This window comes from Pavona decussata, unplaced genomic scaffold (genome assembly GCF_977016875.1).
Source record: "Pavona decussata unplaced genomic scaffold, jaPavDecu1.1 SCAFFOLD_214, whole genome shotgun sequence".
NCBI classification, from domain to species: Eukaryota; Metazoa; Cnidaria; class Anthozoa; order Scleractinia; family Agariciidae; genus Pavona; species Pavona decussata.
This window is the reverse complement of record NW_028145619.1, coordinates 3,903,126-3,920,826: the sequence shown is the minus strand read 5'-3', so window position 1 is coordinate 3,920,826 and position 17,701 is coordinate 3,903,126. Positions and strand designations below refer to the sequence as shown.

Sequence of the window (17,701 nt, the reverse complement as noted above, 5' to 3'; positions counted from 1 at the left end):
TGTTTATTGTTTTTGTTGTTTATTGTTTATTCACAGGAGTAAGTTTGTCTATGTACAGTTTTTTTTTTTTTTTTACAGCCGGACTTCCTTATTCAACAACTGTTTTTCAGATTTCAGGCAAGAATAATTGTGACCTCTCACGCGAAAACGTACATTAACGGCTTGCCGTTTTCGAACGGATAACCGTTCGCAAGCCGTTTCTCATCCGTTCAGAAAGAATTTGCATCCGTTCGAACGGCTTGGGCGATCCGTTCAAAACGGAAGTCAAGCCGTTCGAACGGCTGCGTCATCCGTTCACAAAAATTGCCCAACCGTTCGAACGGCTAGTGTACCCGTTCAGAAAAATTTGCATCCGTTCGAGCGGTTTGGTCATCCGTTCACAGAAATCGTCCATCCGTTCGAACGGTTTGCGCCATCCGTTCAGAAAAATTGTCTATCCGTTCAAACGGCTGTGGCACCCGTTCAGAAAAATTTGAATCCGTTCAAACGACTTGGTCATCCGTTCAAAAAAATTATCCACCCGTTCAAAACTTCAGTTAGTTGCACCGTTCATTCAAACGCCTTGGCTGTTTAAATGGCCTTATGCAATGCCTTGTGGCCGGTCGTTTGCGAAACGAAGACACAAAATGGTAGTTTGCGAAATCTTGCTCTAGCCGTGCTTCGTTGCTTTCTTGCCGTAACGTGTCACCAAGCGCGAAATTCAGAACCCACTGAAAAACGTCTCACAGAGCGACGCGACAATACTGTCTTGTGTAAACAACTGTTTCACTCGCTTGCCGCAATTGTTGAGTCGAAAACGTGTTCCTCTGATCCCAGGTAAACTACTAAGAAACAATTGATGGAAGTGGCGATTCAACTCGTTTAATGACCCGTTGCCAAAATCACGGGGAACAGTCTACCAAACGAAGCGAAAAGGGTTTTACCAGTAACGCTTTCTGATCTTTCGGTTACCGATGCGAATGAAATTTGAGTCACTTGCAAACTCGTTGCCTAGCACGTGACCAACATCTACTCGGTCAAGCATCTGATGATTTATTTTTCGTGAACCAAAACTCTCGTCATTTTTTAAAAGGCCTTAGATTTTTTTGCAAAGAACAGTGTAGAACCATGGCATAGTTCTATGAAGCGACGGTTTGTTGCTAGTTGGCCAGCACGGGTGAGAATCACGAGAAGCGTGACATCTCGAGCGACGTGACGCTACACAATTAATTAGTTTCAAAACGGTCTGCTATGATGCAAGCTTTACTTCCATTCATAATTCGATATTCAAAAATACTTACCGCTGCCGATTTATTCATCTTGATTTGAGCTTTTTAACATTGTTTCTATTCACGTTCTTCATTTGTGATGACCATAGCAAGTTTTTATTTAAAAGCATCAAAGCGTTCAATCGCTCTTTTTTTGTTGTTTGTCTAGAGCAAGTTTGTTTATATTCTGCGTAGCGAAAAAAACTCACCCGTTCATGACCTGTTAAAACAACCATAATAAAATTATTGTAGAATTTCTGCAACTTGTTCGAACGCCTGTCACCAATCTAAGGCCCTGCCAAAGGTAATCCTCCGGCAAAGTGTCTAAATGACCGGCATTCGATATTCGATAACAATTATTTTGTCAATGCAGACCGACGCCTGTTAGTAACGTTTTTGAATCAGATCGACTGACACCTGTAAATAAAAATTTGTCCTGTTGTTTTTTTCGTTTCAATGAGCACTTTCATATTAATTTTTATGGAATAATAGTTAATGACGCTGCTAGGAAAAAATCACAAGTTCACACTTGAAGGGCCATTGATATTGTAATTTATGACTTGCGACCTGGTAGTTAACACCTTCGTAGGCTGTTGATATGCTAAGCTTAAAAACAATTACTCTCCATTTATCCAATGAAGATACTAGAATTTGGATCCGCTCGCCTTGGTGTTAGATATAAAAGAGATCTTTTACCAAAAGTTGTCACATTTGTGCTAGCTACCGTCAGTAACAGATCCAATCTTCCAAGTTTTATATTTTACGCGCGTGATGTCTGTCAGACAATTGTGCAAAGAAATGTGCAAACGTCCTTCGAAAGCATTGTTTCTTTTTCCAAAAGAACGTAAAACTGGGATCGCGCCAACGCGATTAATTGTCGAAAAAGACCTTCATTACACAGAGGGAATGCTGGTTCACGTGAAGTGGGAAGGGAAGAAAGTAGAGGCGGAGATCCTTGCTTTGAACGGTAAGTTTCAATTCTAGATATTGAGGTCTACGTTTTGTACTTTTGTTGTGTTCGAGAGAGAATACTTGACAGCATTTGAAAGTAAATATCCTCACTGATACTTATCGATTCTACAATTCTAAACACATTTATAGATGATGAGAAAGTACTGGTCCAAAAAGACTTTGAGTGGCTTGCCCGATATTGTGGAAGAGTCAGGAGAGCCATTGGAGATCGATGAATGTTCAGAACCGCCAAAGAAAAAAGTGGCACGTAAGAAGGTAATAGCGTATTTTATGTTAAGTTTATTCCTGTATTGTTACGTCAAATCGAATTAGAACAAAATGAGAGGACACTCAATTTATCGGCGACTGAAGTAAGGATTTAACATGCTGATTCAACATGCTTACACGTGTTAGCTAAAGTAAAAAGCTCAGAACAAGTGAAGAGAACTAAAATGGTCCGAATCGAAATTTAACTTTAAGTTTATTGAATTCGTTGCATGTACATAGGAAAACTAGAGCTTTCATTCCGGTATTCATTCCGGTTTGACATAAACGCGGTATGACTGTTAAGGTGGATTTCCACTGTCGCGTAAATTTTACGTGCGTACAGACGTGAATCTAGCTGGCTTTACGTACGTAAATAGAATAAGAAGCGATGTATGAGCCGCATGCGTAAACGTTAAAAGTTAAACAGCACTCAACTTTTAGAGAGAGATATTAACACATTTCAATGAACTCAAAGAACTCTCTTTGCTGCAAAGTTAAACTGCAAAGCCCTTTCGAGGCTTTTAAACCTTTGAGGTTGTTAACTGTGAAATTATTTGATTTTCCTTGCTTTAGTCCATTGAAGTGCAAAGTACCAGTGGAGCCAGTGGAGACAAACAAAGCGATCATCCATACGATCAGTTTTTGGCCGGCCAAAAGAAGCGGGAGGTGGAATGGAAGTCAAACCGAGAGGCAAAGAAGGCCAAGTCCACAACAGCCACAACAACCAGCGCCGTCGATCGTCTTCAAGAAGACCCGGCCGTCACTTTACTTCGGCAGCAGCTTTCGGCCAAAACGGAGGAATGCCGTCGCCTGATAGATAGATTGGACGCCATCGAAGAGGTCAATGCAAAAATTCTAAGGAGCCAAACGCAGATGCAGGAAAATTTTGTTAAGGTAATACTGTTCTTAAAAGTCGTAGTTATAGTGGCAACCTGCGATCAAGCGCTTATCGCTAACTTACACCATAGTAAGTACGTGTCAAAAAAACAGCGTCTGATCGCTCGCTACGTATCATTGCATAACTTGAGGTCTTCTTGTTAATTCTGTAATAGAGTTGTGCTGTTTAATTTGTAACGTTCTAAAAGCTTCTCGCGCACAAAATAACGGCTGATGAAGGCGGTATCGTCACGTTATTATAAAAAACCCAAGCTGATCCGGCTTAAAATAAAGTCATCTTTTAACAGTTTTTTAACATTTCTCACCCGGGGGGGGGGGGGGGGGGGACTCCCATATGGAACAGACGGGGATGCTCGTCGGAAATTTTGAATTTAACCCCTAAAGGAGACCATCTGGACGTGGCTCAAGCTTTTTGTGACCCCTAAAGGAGACCAATCTGGGCGTGGCTTAAGCAAATTTTGACCCCTAATGTGGTAAACAAAACAAGTTAATAAGAAAATTTGACTTTTGTTTCTCTTCGCGTAATTCTGTGTTTCTTCACGGAACCCTAAACGAGACCTTGGTGGCTTAAAATATTGGCGTTTTGGCCAGAACACCCTAAGCGAGACCAAAATCCAAAATTTACACCCCTAAGCGGGACGACGAGCATTCCCGTCTGTTTCATATGGGAGTCCGACCACCCCCACCCCCCCTCCCGGGATTTCTCATCTAGTCTCATCGCGCCCTTATCTACAGTGATATCTAGTTACCGACCGAAAAGCAACTAGATATCACACCGACCAGGTGAAAGAGGAGCTCTGAAAGCTAACTGCTTTGTTTTACTCATATCATACAGATGCTGGAGAAAGTGCAGGCCTCCGTATTAGGTATTGAAGACAAGCTGATGGCGAATATACAGGGCGTGTCTGGAATGACCACTGAAGTTTCGCAACTTGAAGTGCGGCTCAGCTTTTTGGAGGGACAAGCATTAAATCAGTATACATGCACGGTAAGAAGTTAATGCTATATCCATTTATAGATCCCGTAAAGATGCTTTGGCTATCTCCTGTCCGTTTAAGGTTACCCGGTACCTTCAGAGGTGTCTTCAGAGGTGTCTCGCGTCCAAGCGATGTAGCGCGTCCGGTTTAAACTGTAGATACCTGAACCCTTATATCACATTTTAAAAAGCTTATAGAGCTGGCTATCGAACTAAACCAAGAATTTTGAAATAAAATGAATTGCCAAATTTTTAGCGCTGTTTTCTCGAATCAATTTTTTCACTTGGAGGAGCCACTTCAAAGAGCTAAAACTCAAAAGGAATTTGTTCGTCTGCCTTCAAATTTGGACAATAGCTAGTTTAACATAGTTTAACATCTTTCTTCAGTAAGGAAGAACTAGCGACAAGTAACACAGATGGCACCCATGAGAAACACTGCCTTGACAGCAACAAACTGAAATCACTTAAAGTATTGGTGTTTAGTAAGTTTCCCGTGAACACAATGCAATGGAAGAAAAAGATAAAGCATGGAGATGCATTAAAGGAAAAATTAATTCAAAGTGCCGTGCCACCCGCAAGCCGAGTTACTGCGGTTCGTTCATTATAACTTTTATGTAAACTAGAAACTGTAGACTCGGAAAAAAATGCTTTTTTTAAAATCCTTTTGTATGCCTACCTGTTCATTTATTAAAGTAGTTGTTTGTTCAAAACTGAGTATAGTAATTTGATGGCGGTATTATCTCTCCGTGTAAACTCAGTCCTGTCATTGTCGCCGGCGAAGAGGTTTATCCTTTGCTCTCACGCTTTTTTGTTGCACTACTCATTTATCTTCTAGACTCTTGTCATTGAAAGACTATTATTTTCTCGTGCCTCATTATTAATTTTCCTCAGACAAAAGATGCAAAACTGAACGCTTAATATTTTAACGCGAGTCAAGCTGTAAAACAACGTATTGACTGACAAGTTGTTTACACGTGCTTTTGGTTGATGTCTGGGACTCGGGGACACGTCTATGTATCCCTTGGGGTTTGCCAGCGGTAACTTTCAATAGTCACCAACAATTAGACAAACTTACATTCGTCCGGTAGTGTACTTGTCAGTAAAATTATTTTGAAATGCGCTGATCAAAACTTAATGTATATTCTTTGCTCGCCCCACCAAAACATCAACAGCTTGCGCTTGTGATTTTTGAGTTTATGTATGCGATTTGTTTATGACGTAACCTGCTCGCAGGCTATTTATGACGTAGCAAATCTGGCCACTGGAATATGCAAATTCGGACAGTTACTTTAATGCTGCTCGCAAACATGAGTTTGTAATGCCAGTTTGCTACTCGATTTAATTTTATCTAAAAACAGAATCGCTGGTGAAACATGGGTTTGAAACCAATATAAGGATGTAAGGCGTGGACCGAGAAACGACAATTCGTTTTAAACTGTCTATTGGGAAAAGAGATGCACTAACCGGTAATTTTTTCTTTAATTTTTTTTCTTCTATTTTTTTTCTAGGCGACAAAACGCCAACAGCTCACGCTTGTAATTTGTTTTTCAGCGCAACTCTTTGCGATTACTTGGACAGTTTTTTTTTATGCCGCTTGCAAACGTTGTTTTGTAATTGCTTCTAATTCAGTTTTTTCATTTGTAGCTCGATTTAATTTGATTAGAATCGATGGTAAAACATTTGTTTGGATGCGGTATTAAGAAGCCTGAACCGAGAAACAGGAATGCTATTTGGCAGCGAAAAAAAGATCTTAGCGGAGCGATAAATAGACGCTGTTTTGAATCGCTTAAGGCCCGGTCAAACGGTCGTGATAGTTGATATGATAGTTTCAACTATCACGCACGTTTGAACTATTATTCACTATCATTAGATTTCACCAAGTATCATGCAGTTTGGACGTGTTGAAATTCGACGTGATAGTTCATAATAATAATAATAATAGATAGAGCGAAAAGGCTCTTCGCTGGACTAAGAAAAAGACGGGCTGCTACTAGTCTACGAAAAACCGAAATAGAAATAAAGCTTTTCGCGCGCGTTTTGATCGAGGTTCGCGTATATTATTTGGGCATATTGGGTAAACGTTGTAAACTCAGTGCTGGTCATGACTTTTATTGCATGTGGTGGCTCCTAAAGGAGCCGTTTTCTGTGCTACCTGCTGAGTGCAATGTCGAACGCTCGACCTGCAGGATTTTTCCCTGCGAGGTGCAAGGCAGGGCGGGAGTTCTTAAAAGAACTGTTTTGTTTTCAAGGCGCCGGGGCAACCAGATCTTCCATTCCAGGCTTGCAGAACTGACGGATCTCTCGGTACAGATACTGCTTTCGTTCTTGGGATAATCCTTGGGGATTGACCTTGGCTGGAAGCACGGCGGGTGGCAGAATGGCGGAGTTCTTCAGGAGTTGCAGAGATTGTTCAGGAGATGAGCTGTACAGTTTAAAATAAAGTTTCCCAGGTTCTTCTTTAGAAAATCTGAAATGGTGGAACTTTTTGATGTTTGGAACCTTGACGAAGTATTGTTCCAAGAACGCTGACCAATTATAAACCGGCACAATGACCTTCCCATCGTGTGTCCCAACAAGCTGGGCTTTGTTTGCTCCAACAGTGCTGGACGACTCAACCATCTGGGCAAGTTCGTAGAGAGAAGAAACGTAACTAACTTTGTATGATCTCTTGATGATTCCAAAGCAACGATCGGGACCAAACTTTGTGTGACCGGCAATTAAAAAAGAATAGCAGATTGAGTCATGAAGTTGATGTATTGTTCTCCATGCCAGGTACCAAAGGAAGAAATTGCTCTTATTCTGTCCGGAACAGTTGTCAGCATGAAGTTTAACATGAGTTTCGCCAAGACCATGGTTGTGTAAGTAATGATGAACGAAGCTTATTGTAGTGTTTGCCCCTTTACCAACGTCACTTGCTTCGTCAATTAAATAGTTAACTTGGCGAGGGATCGCTTCGCACATGACGCCGAAAATTCCGCATTTCCGTGGCGTTTTAAAGTAGATCGGGCCTGGCTGCATCGGGTTACTGGGGATGTGAACCTGCTGGGCAAAGTCAAATGAGTAGTGGATGGTTGCGTCAAGGGAACGTGCGTTGTGTAGATCATCCAACTCGATTGCCTCTTCATATTGCTCAAAGTTGGTTTTAGCCTCCGCACAAGCGTTCCTGTAGAAATCTCTCTCTGACTGTACACAGTCTAAATGTTCTTGCTGTGCCAAGACGCACTCGGACTTCTCCCGATCTGGAAGGTTCGCAGAACGCACGAGTTTCGATGTGTTTTGCTGGCAAGGCACAAGTCTGTCATAGGCTTGGCGACGACAACACTAGGATGAAACTGTTCCCATAATTTTAAAAATTTGGTGTAGCAAACAGCTTATTTTCCCGTTTCATCACATGTTCCTTTAAACGCGCGCCACACGCTCATTTTGGTGTCTGACGACGAGAGCTGACGGATGTCATCTTTTTTGAATCCTGGGATTCTGCCGGGTAGGAGGACAGCATTTTCTTCAGCGTAGTTGGTAAGGACGTTCTTGACGTCCTCGGTAACTGTTTGTGGCAACGTGTTGTGAGGTAGCCTCTTGCGGTTTCCATGTACCCTTTGACAGATTCCGTGTTCTTCATAGTGTTCTTTTAATCTGCGAAACCTTGAGTAGCTTATGCCATAAGTGTTTAAGAACATTTCTTTACAGATCGGACGGTTCAGGTAAAGAAAATTGCAGCGCGCACTTCGCTTTCTTTTTTCCCCAATGACATCGATCATAGTGAACGCTTGGATGTTCGCCAGTATGACGAGGTCGAGCTCTTCATGTGATAACTCCAGGCAGTTGTTTAGATTACACAGCACTACTTCTTTCTGAAATTGCTGAGAACAGTGGCCACCTTTCACACCCTGAGAACAACCGCATCCTTCTTCTAGAAACTTCTTAACTTTTTCTACGATTTCCTCGCTGTCAAGTAAGTTATCAGCTAACTCGCATTCCGCCATGGTCTTTCCTTAGAGTTTGATAATTGCGAATACGAGTAGCACGCGAGTTTACAGTGTAGTTGTCACGACAACGCGCCCACATGTCCAAGTGATTGATACGGATTGGCTGTTGTAATCATGCTGCGTTACCTGTCACGGCTGTTTAGAACTCTATGCAAATTTTGGCCAGTTTTCGCAGAGCATCTCAGAGTTATGCTTGAATGAGCAGCAACAATGTATCCTTGCAGTTTCTTTGATTTTAAAAACTGTTTGAAAGTCTAAAAAAGTCAGTGTGGGTTAGCATTGTGATAACAAGTGACGCTGCCAAAAGTAGAAGGAAAAAAAACTTGAATAGCAGTGTTAAAAGAGTATGTATTTTAATTTTAGTAAACAATGGACTGGGTGGCATGTTTTCGGCAATCAACCACGACCGTCGGGCGACGCGTTGACGAGTAATCTTTGCATTTGGCGGTATTTTAAAGGGCATTTTTTGCTGTAAAGGTGAGCATTTAGCGAGCGGTTTGCGTAGCAAAAGTAATAAGCATTAATCTTTGGTCTGTTTTGTTCGCAGTCAGTCATTAACAATCCGTTTGAAACAATATAGTTTACATAATTATTGCTAAAACATGAGCCATTCTACAGTTAATGGTAAATATCCGTTAGTTCCATTCGCAGCCGGTCATGACAATCCCTTCTCCCGTGCATGATCATCCGTTCGAAATTTTACTCGAGCCGTTTAGCTGTTCAGGACCATCCGTTCGAAATAATATTAAATTTTTACTCGTTCCGTTCAGCCGTTCAGGTCTACCGTTCGCAATTTTTTTTAGCCGTTCAGCCGTGATTACCATCCGTACGAAACTTTTGACGAGCCGTTAAGCCGTTCAGGACCATCCGTTCGAAATTTTACTGCTGCCGTTCAGCCGTTCACGACTACCGTTCGAAATTTTTTTTAGCCGTTCAGACGTGATTACCATCCGTTCGAAATTTTTCGCTAGCCGTTCAGCCGTCATACCAATCCGTTCGGAATAAATTATCCGCCGTTCAGCCGTTCGGTTTTATCCGTTTCAAACGGCTTCGTGGGCCGTTTCTTACCCGTTCGACAGCCGTGCGTTTCACCCGTTGAACGGAAAGCCGTTAGTGTACGTTTTCGCGTGAGAGGTCACATATACGTTATAAAACATAACCACACATACATAGACACGGAACAAAACTATTAGTGAGGGCAACAGAGCACAATAAATTTGCAAAGTCAAACTTAATATTGGGAAACTGAAGTAGAATTTCAAAAGAGTTGGTGAAAGATTATGAAGAATTTAACTAAAACAGCGAAAACAGATCTAAATCTTTAAAAGATAAAAGAAAAACCGTGACCAGGATTCTCAATCATCGACAAAGGAGCTATCCTAACATGAAAGACGCTTAAATCTTGGTACACAGGTTAAACGATTGCGACTGATAACAACTCATTTCCGCTTCCAAAACAGTATACAATTCTTTTAAACAAACATTAATTCTGACACTTTTAAACAAACATTGGCATTCTTGTGAACATTCTTTTAACTTGTATTTCCTGTATATTTTTTTTACGTCTCACTTTACGCACATCATTTTTATCTGTCGAAGGTAGCAGACAAGCTAGCGAAAGCTGATAATCTTTTTCAAATCATTTCTACCAGAGACAGCTACTCTATATATTTGTTAAATCTGAAGATGTCTCCTCACTCGCACTCTATCGATAAGTTAAACGTGGAAAGCATAAAGTGAAGCCGTGCAAGTAAAACGATCGCAAAACTGACAGTGCGATCGTTTGGGTGTTCACTTTGGAAGGAACTGTGGTTCTAGAACTGGTTCATGATTTCGCACTTGCGAAGTTGCGTTTGATGTCTTTGAAATTCCCAGTAGTGTTATTTTGCCTACTGAAAACGGATAAACCCTGAAGGTACATAAAGACTGGTAAACACTGGCAGATTCGTAAACCGACCTCTGTTCAACCGACAGCTGAAATACATCATATAACAGACACAGAGTCACTAGTTTGACATACCTGTGAGAATGAGACTTAACCAAAAACAAAACAAAAAGAATTTCGTGACGCACAGTTTGAAGTCTTTCCGCAGATGATCTTTCTTCATGTCTAGTATCGTCGACTTAAGCATATCTTTGAGTGATTTCGTCAGCTTTCTCGATATTTTTTAGCCATCCGTTTATGTATTTTCCTTGTAACTTCGCCTACGTAAAATTGTCAGACCCCAGTTGGTCCAATCATGTCTCTTCTACAGGAAGCATATGTTGTCAATATAGTTTCCATTCGGTTACACTAAATTGTTTTCTCCTGAGATCCCTAAACTAAGTTGAGAAGGACAGTTTACACTAGTAACATTTAAAATTACTGTCATTTTATGGTAAAACCTTTTGTATTTCTTTCTTGGCAGAAAAAAAGCGTAATCGGGCCCACTCACGTCGGTCAACTCGAAATTTCTGAAAACGGCAACTTGTGTGGGTGTCATGTTTTCTTCTACCTAACGTGGAGAATGAACCCTTTAAACCTAAATATCAACGTACATAGCTGGGTGACTTTCTTTCCAAATCGACGCTGCCATCTTTAGTGATCATTTCCTAGCTTCAATATCACGGCCTGTTTACTTGGTCACGTGAGAGTTAAGCACATTTAGGTTGGCAAAGAATGGGGCGTTTACGAAGTTACTATGAAAATGGCAACGCGCCCCACACGCGCGTTGTAATTTTTGGCACATTTCTTTGCCACATTCGGCCGAACAACAACGTGAAATTCAAGGTTTTGCGGAGAAAGTGAGCGGGATGATGGTAAAAGTTTTATTCTTTGTTTCAATTTGAACGCCGTTCCCACCTGTGCTGTTACTGGATAGGTAGCCAAATTATACAAGTTAAACGAATGGGGACGATCTGGAAGTAGTGCAAGTAAGGCGAACCTATTTTTAGAAAGTGACGTTTTCGTTGACGATTACAACAAGAACGTCAGAAAACAATCGTTTTAATTAGCAAAACACAAGCTCTGCAGGTGCATTATAAACTTTGGTACAACGTGAAATGACCACATCAAGGTTTCATGGAGAACGTGAACGCATGATTAAAGCCCACCCTTCGACGTCGTCTCCTGGATAGTTCGGCCACATCACACAAACTGATGAGTAGAAATTATTGCGAATTTATTTAGAAAACGCGAAAGTTAATTGTTAAGTTCCGTTTTCGTTGCAGTTTGGTGTGGGTAAAAGGAGAAATGTGTTTTCGGAATGGCATATTTATGTGAAATGCGAAGTGATTTAAACAAATAAATTAACCTAAGAATGCGTCCTATTTTTCGCGCTCATTTTTAAGAGCACCTTCTTTGCAGCCTGCGTGCAGACGCTTCCTGTTTCCTTTGTTAGTGCAAGAATGGAAATAGGAGACGCCTGCACGCAAGCTAGGTTTTTTTTATGTTGCAGACTCTAGTAGAATATTAAACACCCAGACAACAGATCGAGGATTAAAAAATGTACGTGTGGCTTTCAGATGGAATATATTTACCCGCGAAGGCTAACACCAAAGCCGTATTCGACTGAATGTTTGTTCCACACTCTTCGTTTCCGAGGCAGACGAACAAGAACTAATTATAAACTGAAAATAGCTTCCCTTCTTACCCTCTATTCTGACAGCCCAACAGGAACTTTAAGTCCAATTCTACGCCGCTGAAACAACGTATACTGTTTCCTTTGTACAATATTTCGGCCGGCCAGACTAGGCTTCTTCCTGTATAAGATTTTACTTAAAGTTATGATAAAATTTTGAGTGACGCAATATATTAATAATAATCAATGTTCCCATGAGCCAAAAAGGAATATCGATGCATGAGTTTTGGACATAAAACAATGATATTACTGAGGAAGAATGATACTCTATAGCAGCGGCAAATCGTTATTAATGGTGAGGGGAATCTGTAATTAAACCGTCCGTTGCCGCATCACACCCGCGCATCAATTAAAGCATTTGTCTAATAGTTTGTGAACTGCAACTTAAAACTCTAATACTCTTAATACAGGAAAAACAGCAACATAAGTCATTTATTTCCCGCCTACATAAGCCTAATTACTATTCGAATGCGTCAGGTGAACATCTGTTAACTTATGTTAACACAATTTACTTCGAATACTCTTCCCGATAAATGGAAATCTTTGTTTCAGCGTTAAAGGTAATTAGTTTCTTTCCTTCGATATCCTGAACGTTACTTGTTATCTTTTAACATAAAAAAACAACTCTTTTCCATTGTTCTTAATGAAACAGAGATCCTCTTTCACGTTTTCTCTTTCACCAGCTGTCAAGAGAGTTAATACTGTGGCCGCTCGGTTGAGGCAACTGTAATCCTCTCAAACTCGTATCCAAAATGTTCGGCCTCCTACGTCAGCGGACACCCGCAGTTCTGGGATCTTCTTAACTCACTGATCGTCGAGCAAAACATTTATAGCTTATTTTTATTTTTTGTGAGACGTCCACTTTTTTTTGACGTAACAATTAACGGCGAACATGGTCGCTACAAAGACAACTCCTACTGTTATAAAAATATAATAAAATGTAAGATCCACCTGCCACGGCCTCCACTTACGCAGAATCAAGAAAAGTAAAACGTTTAACATTTCATTTCATTTTATTTCACCCAAAAGACGTTATTTTCGAGCCCAAAAAAGAAAAGAAAGAAAAACAAACTGAAAAAAATAAAAATGGTTGCTCGATTTTGTGAAAATTAAAGCATTACGTTGCTTTAGTGTCTCTTTCCGCCGACGCTCTGTAATTAGTTGAGAAATTCGCGCCATTTTCTCAACCAATCAAGAGCTAAGAAAAAGTGTACTCCATGCATACGTTTTCCCGCGCTAGACATTCTTTTCATGCATTTTCCTTGAGTTCTCATTGGTTTATCGTGTTGTTTACGCTTGCTTAATTCCAATGGTACCTTTTGTTTTGGTTTAACCATGCACACTCGATAGAATCTATGAAGGCATATCCAGTTTATATAATAATTCAGGTTAATACTAGTCTTAAATCTCTGTTTTTGTGACTTTAGAATTAAAGTGTATATAACGGATTATTTTTTTTTTTTTTTTTTTTCATTTGTTTGATCGAATCGGAAACTTTTTTCATGTAAGACTGAATGTCAAAAAATCTATACTCATACATTGTCTGTAATGACAATTACGAGAATAAAATAAAGGTGAAAAACATGTTTGGGGAAAAATTCAATGGTTTTAGACTTGAAATGAAATCTTTGAAATTGTATTGTCTCCTTAAAGTGTATATAACAGATTTCCTTGATCGAATCTTCATGTTGTTCTCCTCGTATGAGGCGGACAAATACGTGTCATTTCACTTCCGGTTGGGTACAAAACCGCGCAAGGCGGGACACTGGGGATAGTGGACCTGTGACGTCAATACAAGAACACCGCTTTCGCGGGTTTCAGTGTTTTTGTTGTACGAAGGAAGGAAATATGGTGCTGTGGTGTGTTGTGTACGGCTGTAGCAACAAGAAAGACCAAAACAATTTCAAAGATTTCATTTCAAGTCTAAAAACCATTAGAATTTTTCCTTAAAAATGTTTTTCACATTTATTTTCTAGTTGTAATTGTCATTACAGAGAATGTATGAGTGTAGATTTTTTGACATTCAGTCTTACATAAAAATCGGTTCCCATTACCCATGAGGATCAAAGTAGCACGTTGCTTTTTTAATGGTTCATAATTATAGTGTCTGAAATTCATCATTTAATGACCAAGCCCCAGTGTGTATATCAAAGGGAAGTCTTTTACTGCAGATCTGGAAGACTGACATGAATTTTCGAAAAGATAAGATGGTTCATAACCACTCCCTGCAATCCTTTTTGCACTTTACGGAAAGTTGTAAAGAAATACCGGAAGATCACCGAGCTTGTTTTTTAGTTAAAACCACTCAAAGCTAAAATTAGGAGGTGTCTTTAGTGGGTCATACTGCAGTTATAGCTACCTACGAGACAATGACCAAGACTTGTTTTCCAATGACCGACATTTGTTTCATATCAGTATTGTTGTATCAAGCGAAAAAAGGTGTCCGGTGATATTGATCTGTAAAAAGTAAAACTGACGGAAAGTGCTGAAAACCGGTGCTTGCCAATTCAATTATCAGACATTCAGACCATTAGGGACAGTTTGTTGCCCCGCGCCCCTCCGTAACCCCCTTGTGGGAATCACTTGACGTTATCGATCAACCATGTCCTTTGGCAGTTTGTCCTTTGCGGTGTTGCGAAGTTTGTTCGCTTTCATGACTTGATTTTGGAAAATTAGGTCTGAAGATGCCCATATATATGTAAGTTATCGTTTTGACCGCTTATTTGAGCTCTGTTTTTAAGAAATTCGGTATTTGTTTAAGCCCGAATTGCGAGCTCTTGCATTTTGTATTTTCAGCTGTACCGAAAGAACGAATCGACGAATCGAATGAATCGAATCAATGAATCTACATGTGACGTGAGTAAATGAATTGAACGGTTGGAATCGAAAGTAGCGTTTCGAGTAACAGAATAAACATCTTCAGTGGCTATAATTGTCTTGTGGTTTTTCCAACATCGAAAGTACAGATATTTGGTGGAGTATTGCATGTGCATATTTGGAGGTAAATCGAGTGTATAATTTAGGTTTGTGGTCTGGCTGTTTGTTGTGTTTGGTTTGAGTTTTGCTAGCGAAATGTACCGTAGACGGAACATTAGACTTATTAACGATATCATGAAGATAACTGAGCTAGAAAACATTCCCGGCATGGCGATTTTTGTGGACTTTAAAAAAGCTTTTGACACCGTCGACTGGAACTTGCTTTTTAAGACCTTGGAGGCTTTAAATTTCGGCCCTCAATTACTACAGTGGATCCGAACCTTTTACACTGACTGTTCTAGCTGTGTAGCAAATACTGGTTATGCCTCTGTCTTCTTTAAACTACTAAGAGGTGTTTTCCAAGGGTGCCCACTTTCTGGCTCTTTATTTGTGCTGTGCGCTGAAATTCTTGCTAATGCAGTAAGGTCTAATGCAAATATTCAAGGAATATTAAAAAAATAAGGCTGAGTTGCTGTATTGGCGTTTTTTATGTTACATCAGACCGTATGAGGTGTGTCACCCGCCGTTCTGATGGATAAAAAATTAAAGGCTGAGTTGTTGTACTAGAGTTATTTTTTTTATGTTACACGAAACCATGACATTTGCATTTAATTATTTTTACGAGTTTGCTTCATAGTCACCTCCTTCCTTACTTTACCAGCTATATAGTTTGGTGTCTTTTATTGCTTTTTTGTAAATACTGACCTTACTGATAAATTAACAGCATTTTATATAGTGCCCTCATTATGGTTTTGGTCTGGTGTGAAAACAGATTTACATTGGACATTTCGATCACAAAGTGAATTTGTCGTGCCCCCTGTTCTGAAAGTGAGTATGGATTGTTCCATTTTATCGTAAGTTTAGGAGTGGAATTTTGAGGGCCGCTCTCCTACACTATGAATGTTATGACGCCTACCCGCGGAACAATTACCTGGAGGATGTACACTGCAAGATCATGTTAGTCGTGTTTAGTCGTGCTTGACTATTCAAAATTGTGATTGTCTGGCCAAATGCTCTTCTGTGATAACTTACGTCGTCTTGGCGGAGCGAGCCTTACCTTGGTTCTGTCTCTTGATTTTCCTCCGGTTTCAAAGCCTACCATTTCGCATAATTAACACGCACCAATTCCTTAGCAGAGGAATACGTCTCTCATTTTTTTGTCTTGGCATTTGTCTGGCCTCCCTTTCATTAGCGGCCCTTAGCAATCGCCTCCTTTTGTTCCTCGCTTTGCGTATCTAACAAACTTTCACGCGACTTTCGTGGCATGATCGATCACAATTTCGGAAAGGCGCGCTTTCCTCTCGTTCCCGCTAAACCGTACCGTAATCACGGTTCCAGATACTTGTATATGTGCCTGCGTTTCCACACAGTGATACTTATTATCCAAATTCGAATAGACAGCGGTTTATCGCAAAACAATACAAAACATAAGCTGGTAAAGCTTTGTTCCGGAAGTGAATGTACAACTGGTAGATCAAAAGGATGGCGATTAGTTTGCGAGCTTTGTGCACATGCACAGGATGCAGAGGAGTCACATCTGATGAAATTCGGGCTAATATTTATTCACCATGCAATTGCAGCGAAATTTGCGAAAATCGATCTTGTTGATTCATTACAAAACAAAGTACGTGGACAAACAAAGCGTCATACGATCTTGGTATTTTGCCGACGCGTACCTTTTATATCATTATAGGTACAGATATTTTTTGATCAGCATGATCAATTGAGCGCTTCAATTGCACGGTACCTTTCATTAAACGGTACGTACATGAGCACCGGCATGCCCAGACTTATTTTGTTCGAATTTATTCTCGCCATCTTCTTATATGAGGAGTAATGCGGTAATTTTGTATCGAGTTACGATATTCAAAAACACTGTCCAGATCGCAAAGAAAGAAGTGAGAATAACATGAGCCGTTCATTCTATGACATATTGAATGAGATTACAGACGCCTCAGAGAACCACAAAGATTAAATCGCTGCGTGAAGTCGTACTTACAGTAGGCTTCGTCTGCGTCCCCTCATGAACGATGTACAAGGTGATAGGGGGAGCTACCCTGTCCTGGAATGAACTAACTGAAGTGCTCCTTGATGTAGAGACTCAAGTCAACCGTCGGTTGACTTTGATGACGTTGATGACGATGTAGAGTCACCGATCCAGACACCAGCCAGCTTTATGTTCCAGCGAACCAACCAGCTTCCTGAGGAACAGACCTGGAGAATTGAGGACACGAATTTGCGGCAACAAGCTAAATTCTTGCAGACTTGCAAAACTCACATGTGAAACTGATGGCAGTGTGAATACCTGAGAGCCTTGAGAAAGCGCCATAACCTTGGCCACAAGACAGCTAACTTCCAAGTCAAAGTTGGCGACACAGTTTTAGTGCGATCTGACACCAAGAATCGAGGAAAGTGGCCACTAGCTAGACTGCAAGCAGTCCCTTTCTGGATAGTCGAGGTCGCGCGGAATAGCCGAGGGCGAAAAAACTGGAGCGAACGAGCGGAGGGGGGGCTTGGGGAGTCTCCCCAGTCTCTTCTCGTTTATTTCTCCTCGCACCAGTCTCGCTGCGCTCGACTGACCAGAAAGGGACTGCTTGCAGTCTAGCCACTAGCTGTTGTCCAGCATACCTATCCAGGACGTGACGGCCACCTCCGTGCAGTGCAGCTGAGAACAGGTAAAGGAGTCATAGAGCGTCCTGTTCAGCACCTCTACCCCCTAGAGTTGAAGTGTGAGCCCACAGTGCAAGCAGGAGCAGAACAGCAGTTGAACCCTGACGCGGC

At 40.8% G+C, this 17,701-nt stretch overlaps 2 protein-coding genes and 1 pseudogene across 3 annotated transcripts; 1 reads left to right on the top strand and 2 right to left on the bottom strand.

Moving 5' to 3' along the window:
• Positions 1-2,348: 2,348 nt before the first annotated feature.
• Positions 2,349-4,989, top strand: LOC146460370 (uncharacterized; annotated as a pseudogene). Its single transcript, XR_014857672.1, has 5 exons — positions 2,349-2,474; positions 3,039-3,359; positions 4,198-4,350; positions 4,421-4,428; positions 4,708-4,989. The product of XR_014857672.1 is annotated as an uncharacterized LOC146460370 (transcript).
• Positions 4,990-5,940: 951 nt separating this feature from the next.
• Positions 5,941-7,645, bottom strand: LOC146460369 (uncharacterized). The gene has a single exon (XM_085088283.1). The coding sequence runs from the start codon at positions 7,354-7,356 to the stop codon at positions 6,583-6,585; it is 774 nt and encodes a 257-aa protein (XP_084944409.1). The 5' UTR covers positions 7,357-7,645; the 3' UTR covers positions 5,941-6,582.
• On the bottom strand, positions 7,510-9,576 carry LOC146460368 (uncharacterized). The gene has a single exon (XM_085088284.1). The coding sequence runs from the start codon at positions 8,319-8,321 to the stop codon at positions 7,710-7,712; it is 612 nt and encodes a 203-aa protein (XP_084944410.1). The 5' UTR covers positions 8,322-9,576; the 3' UTR covers positions 7,510-7,709.
• Positions 9,577-17,701: the final 8,125 nt, after the last annotated feature.

What these genes read in the sequence shown, in the direction of transcription:
- LOC146460368 (XM_085088284.1), bottom strand. Translation starts at nt 8,321, where the DNA reads ATGGCGGAATGCGAGTTAGCTGATAACTTACTTGACAGCGAGGAAATC.
- LOC146460369 (XM_085088283.1), bottom strand. Translation starts at nt 7,356, where the DNA reads ATGCAGCCAGGCCCGATCTACTTTAAAACGCCACGGAAATGCGGAATT.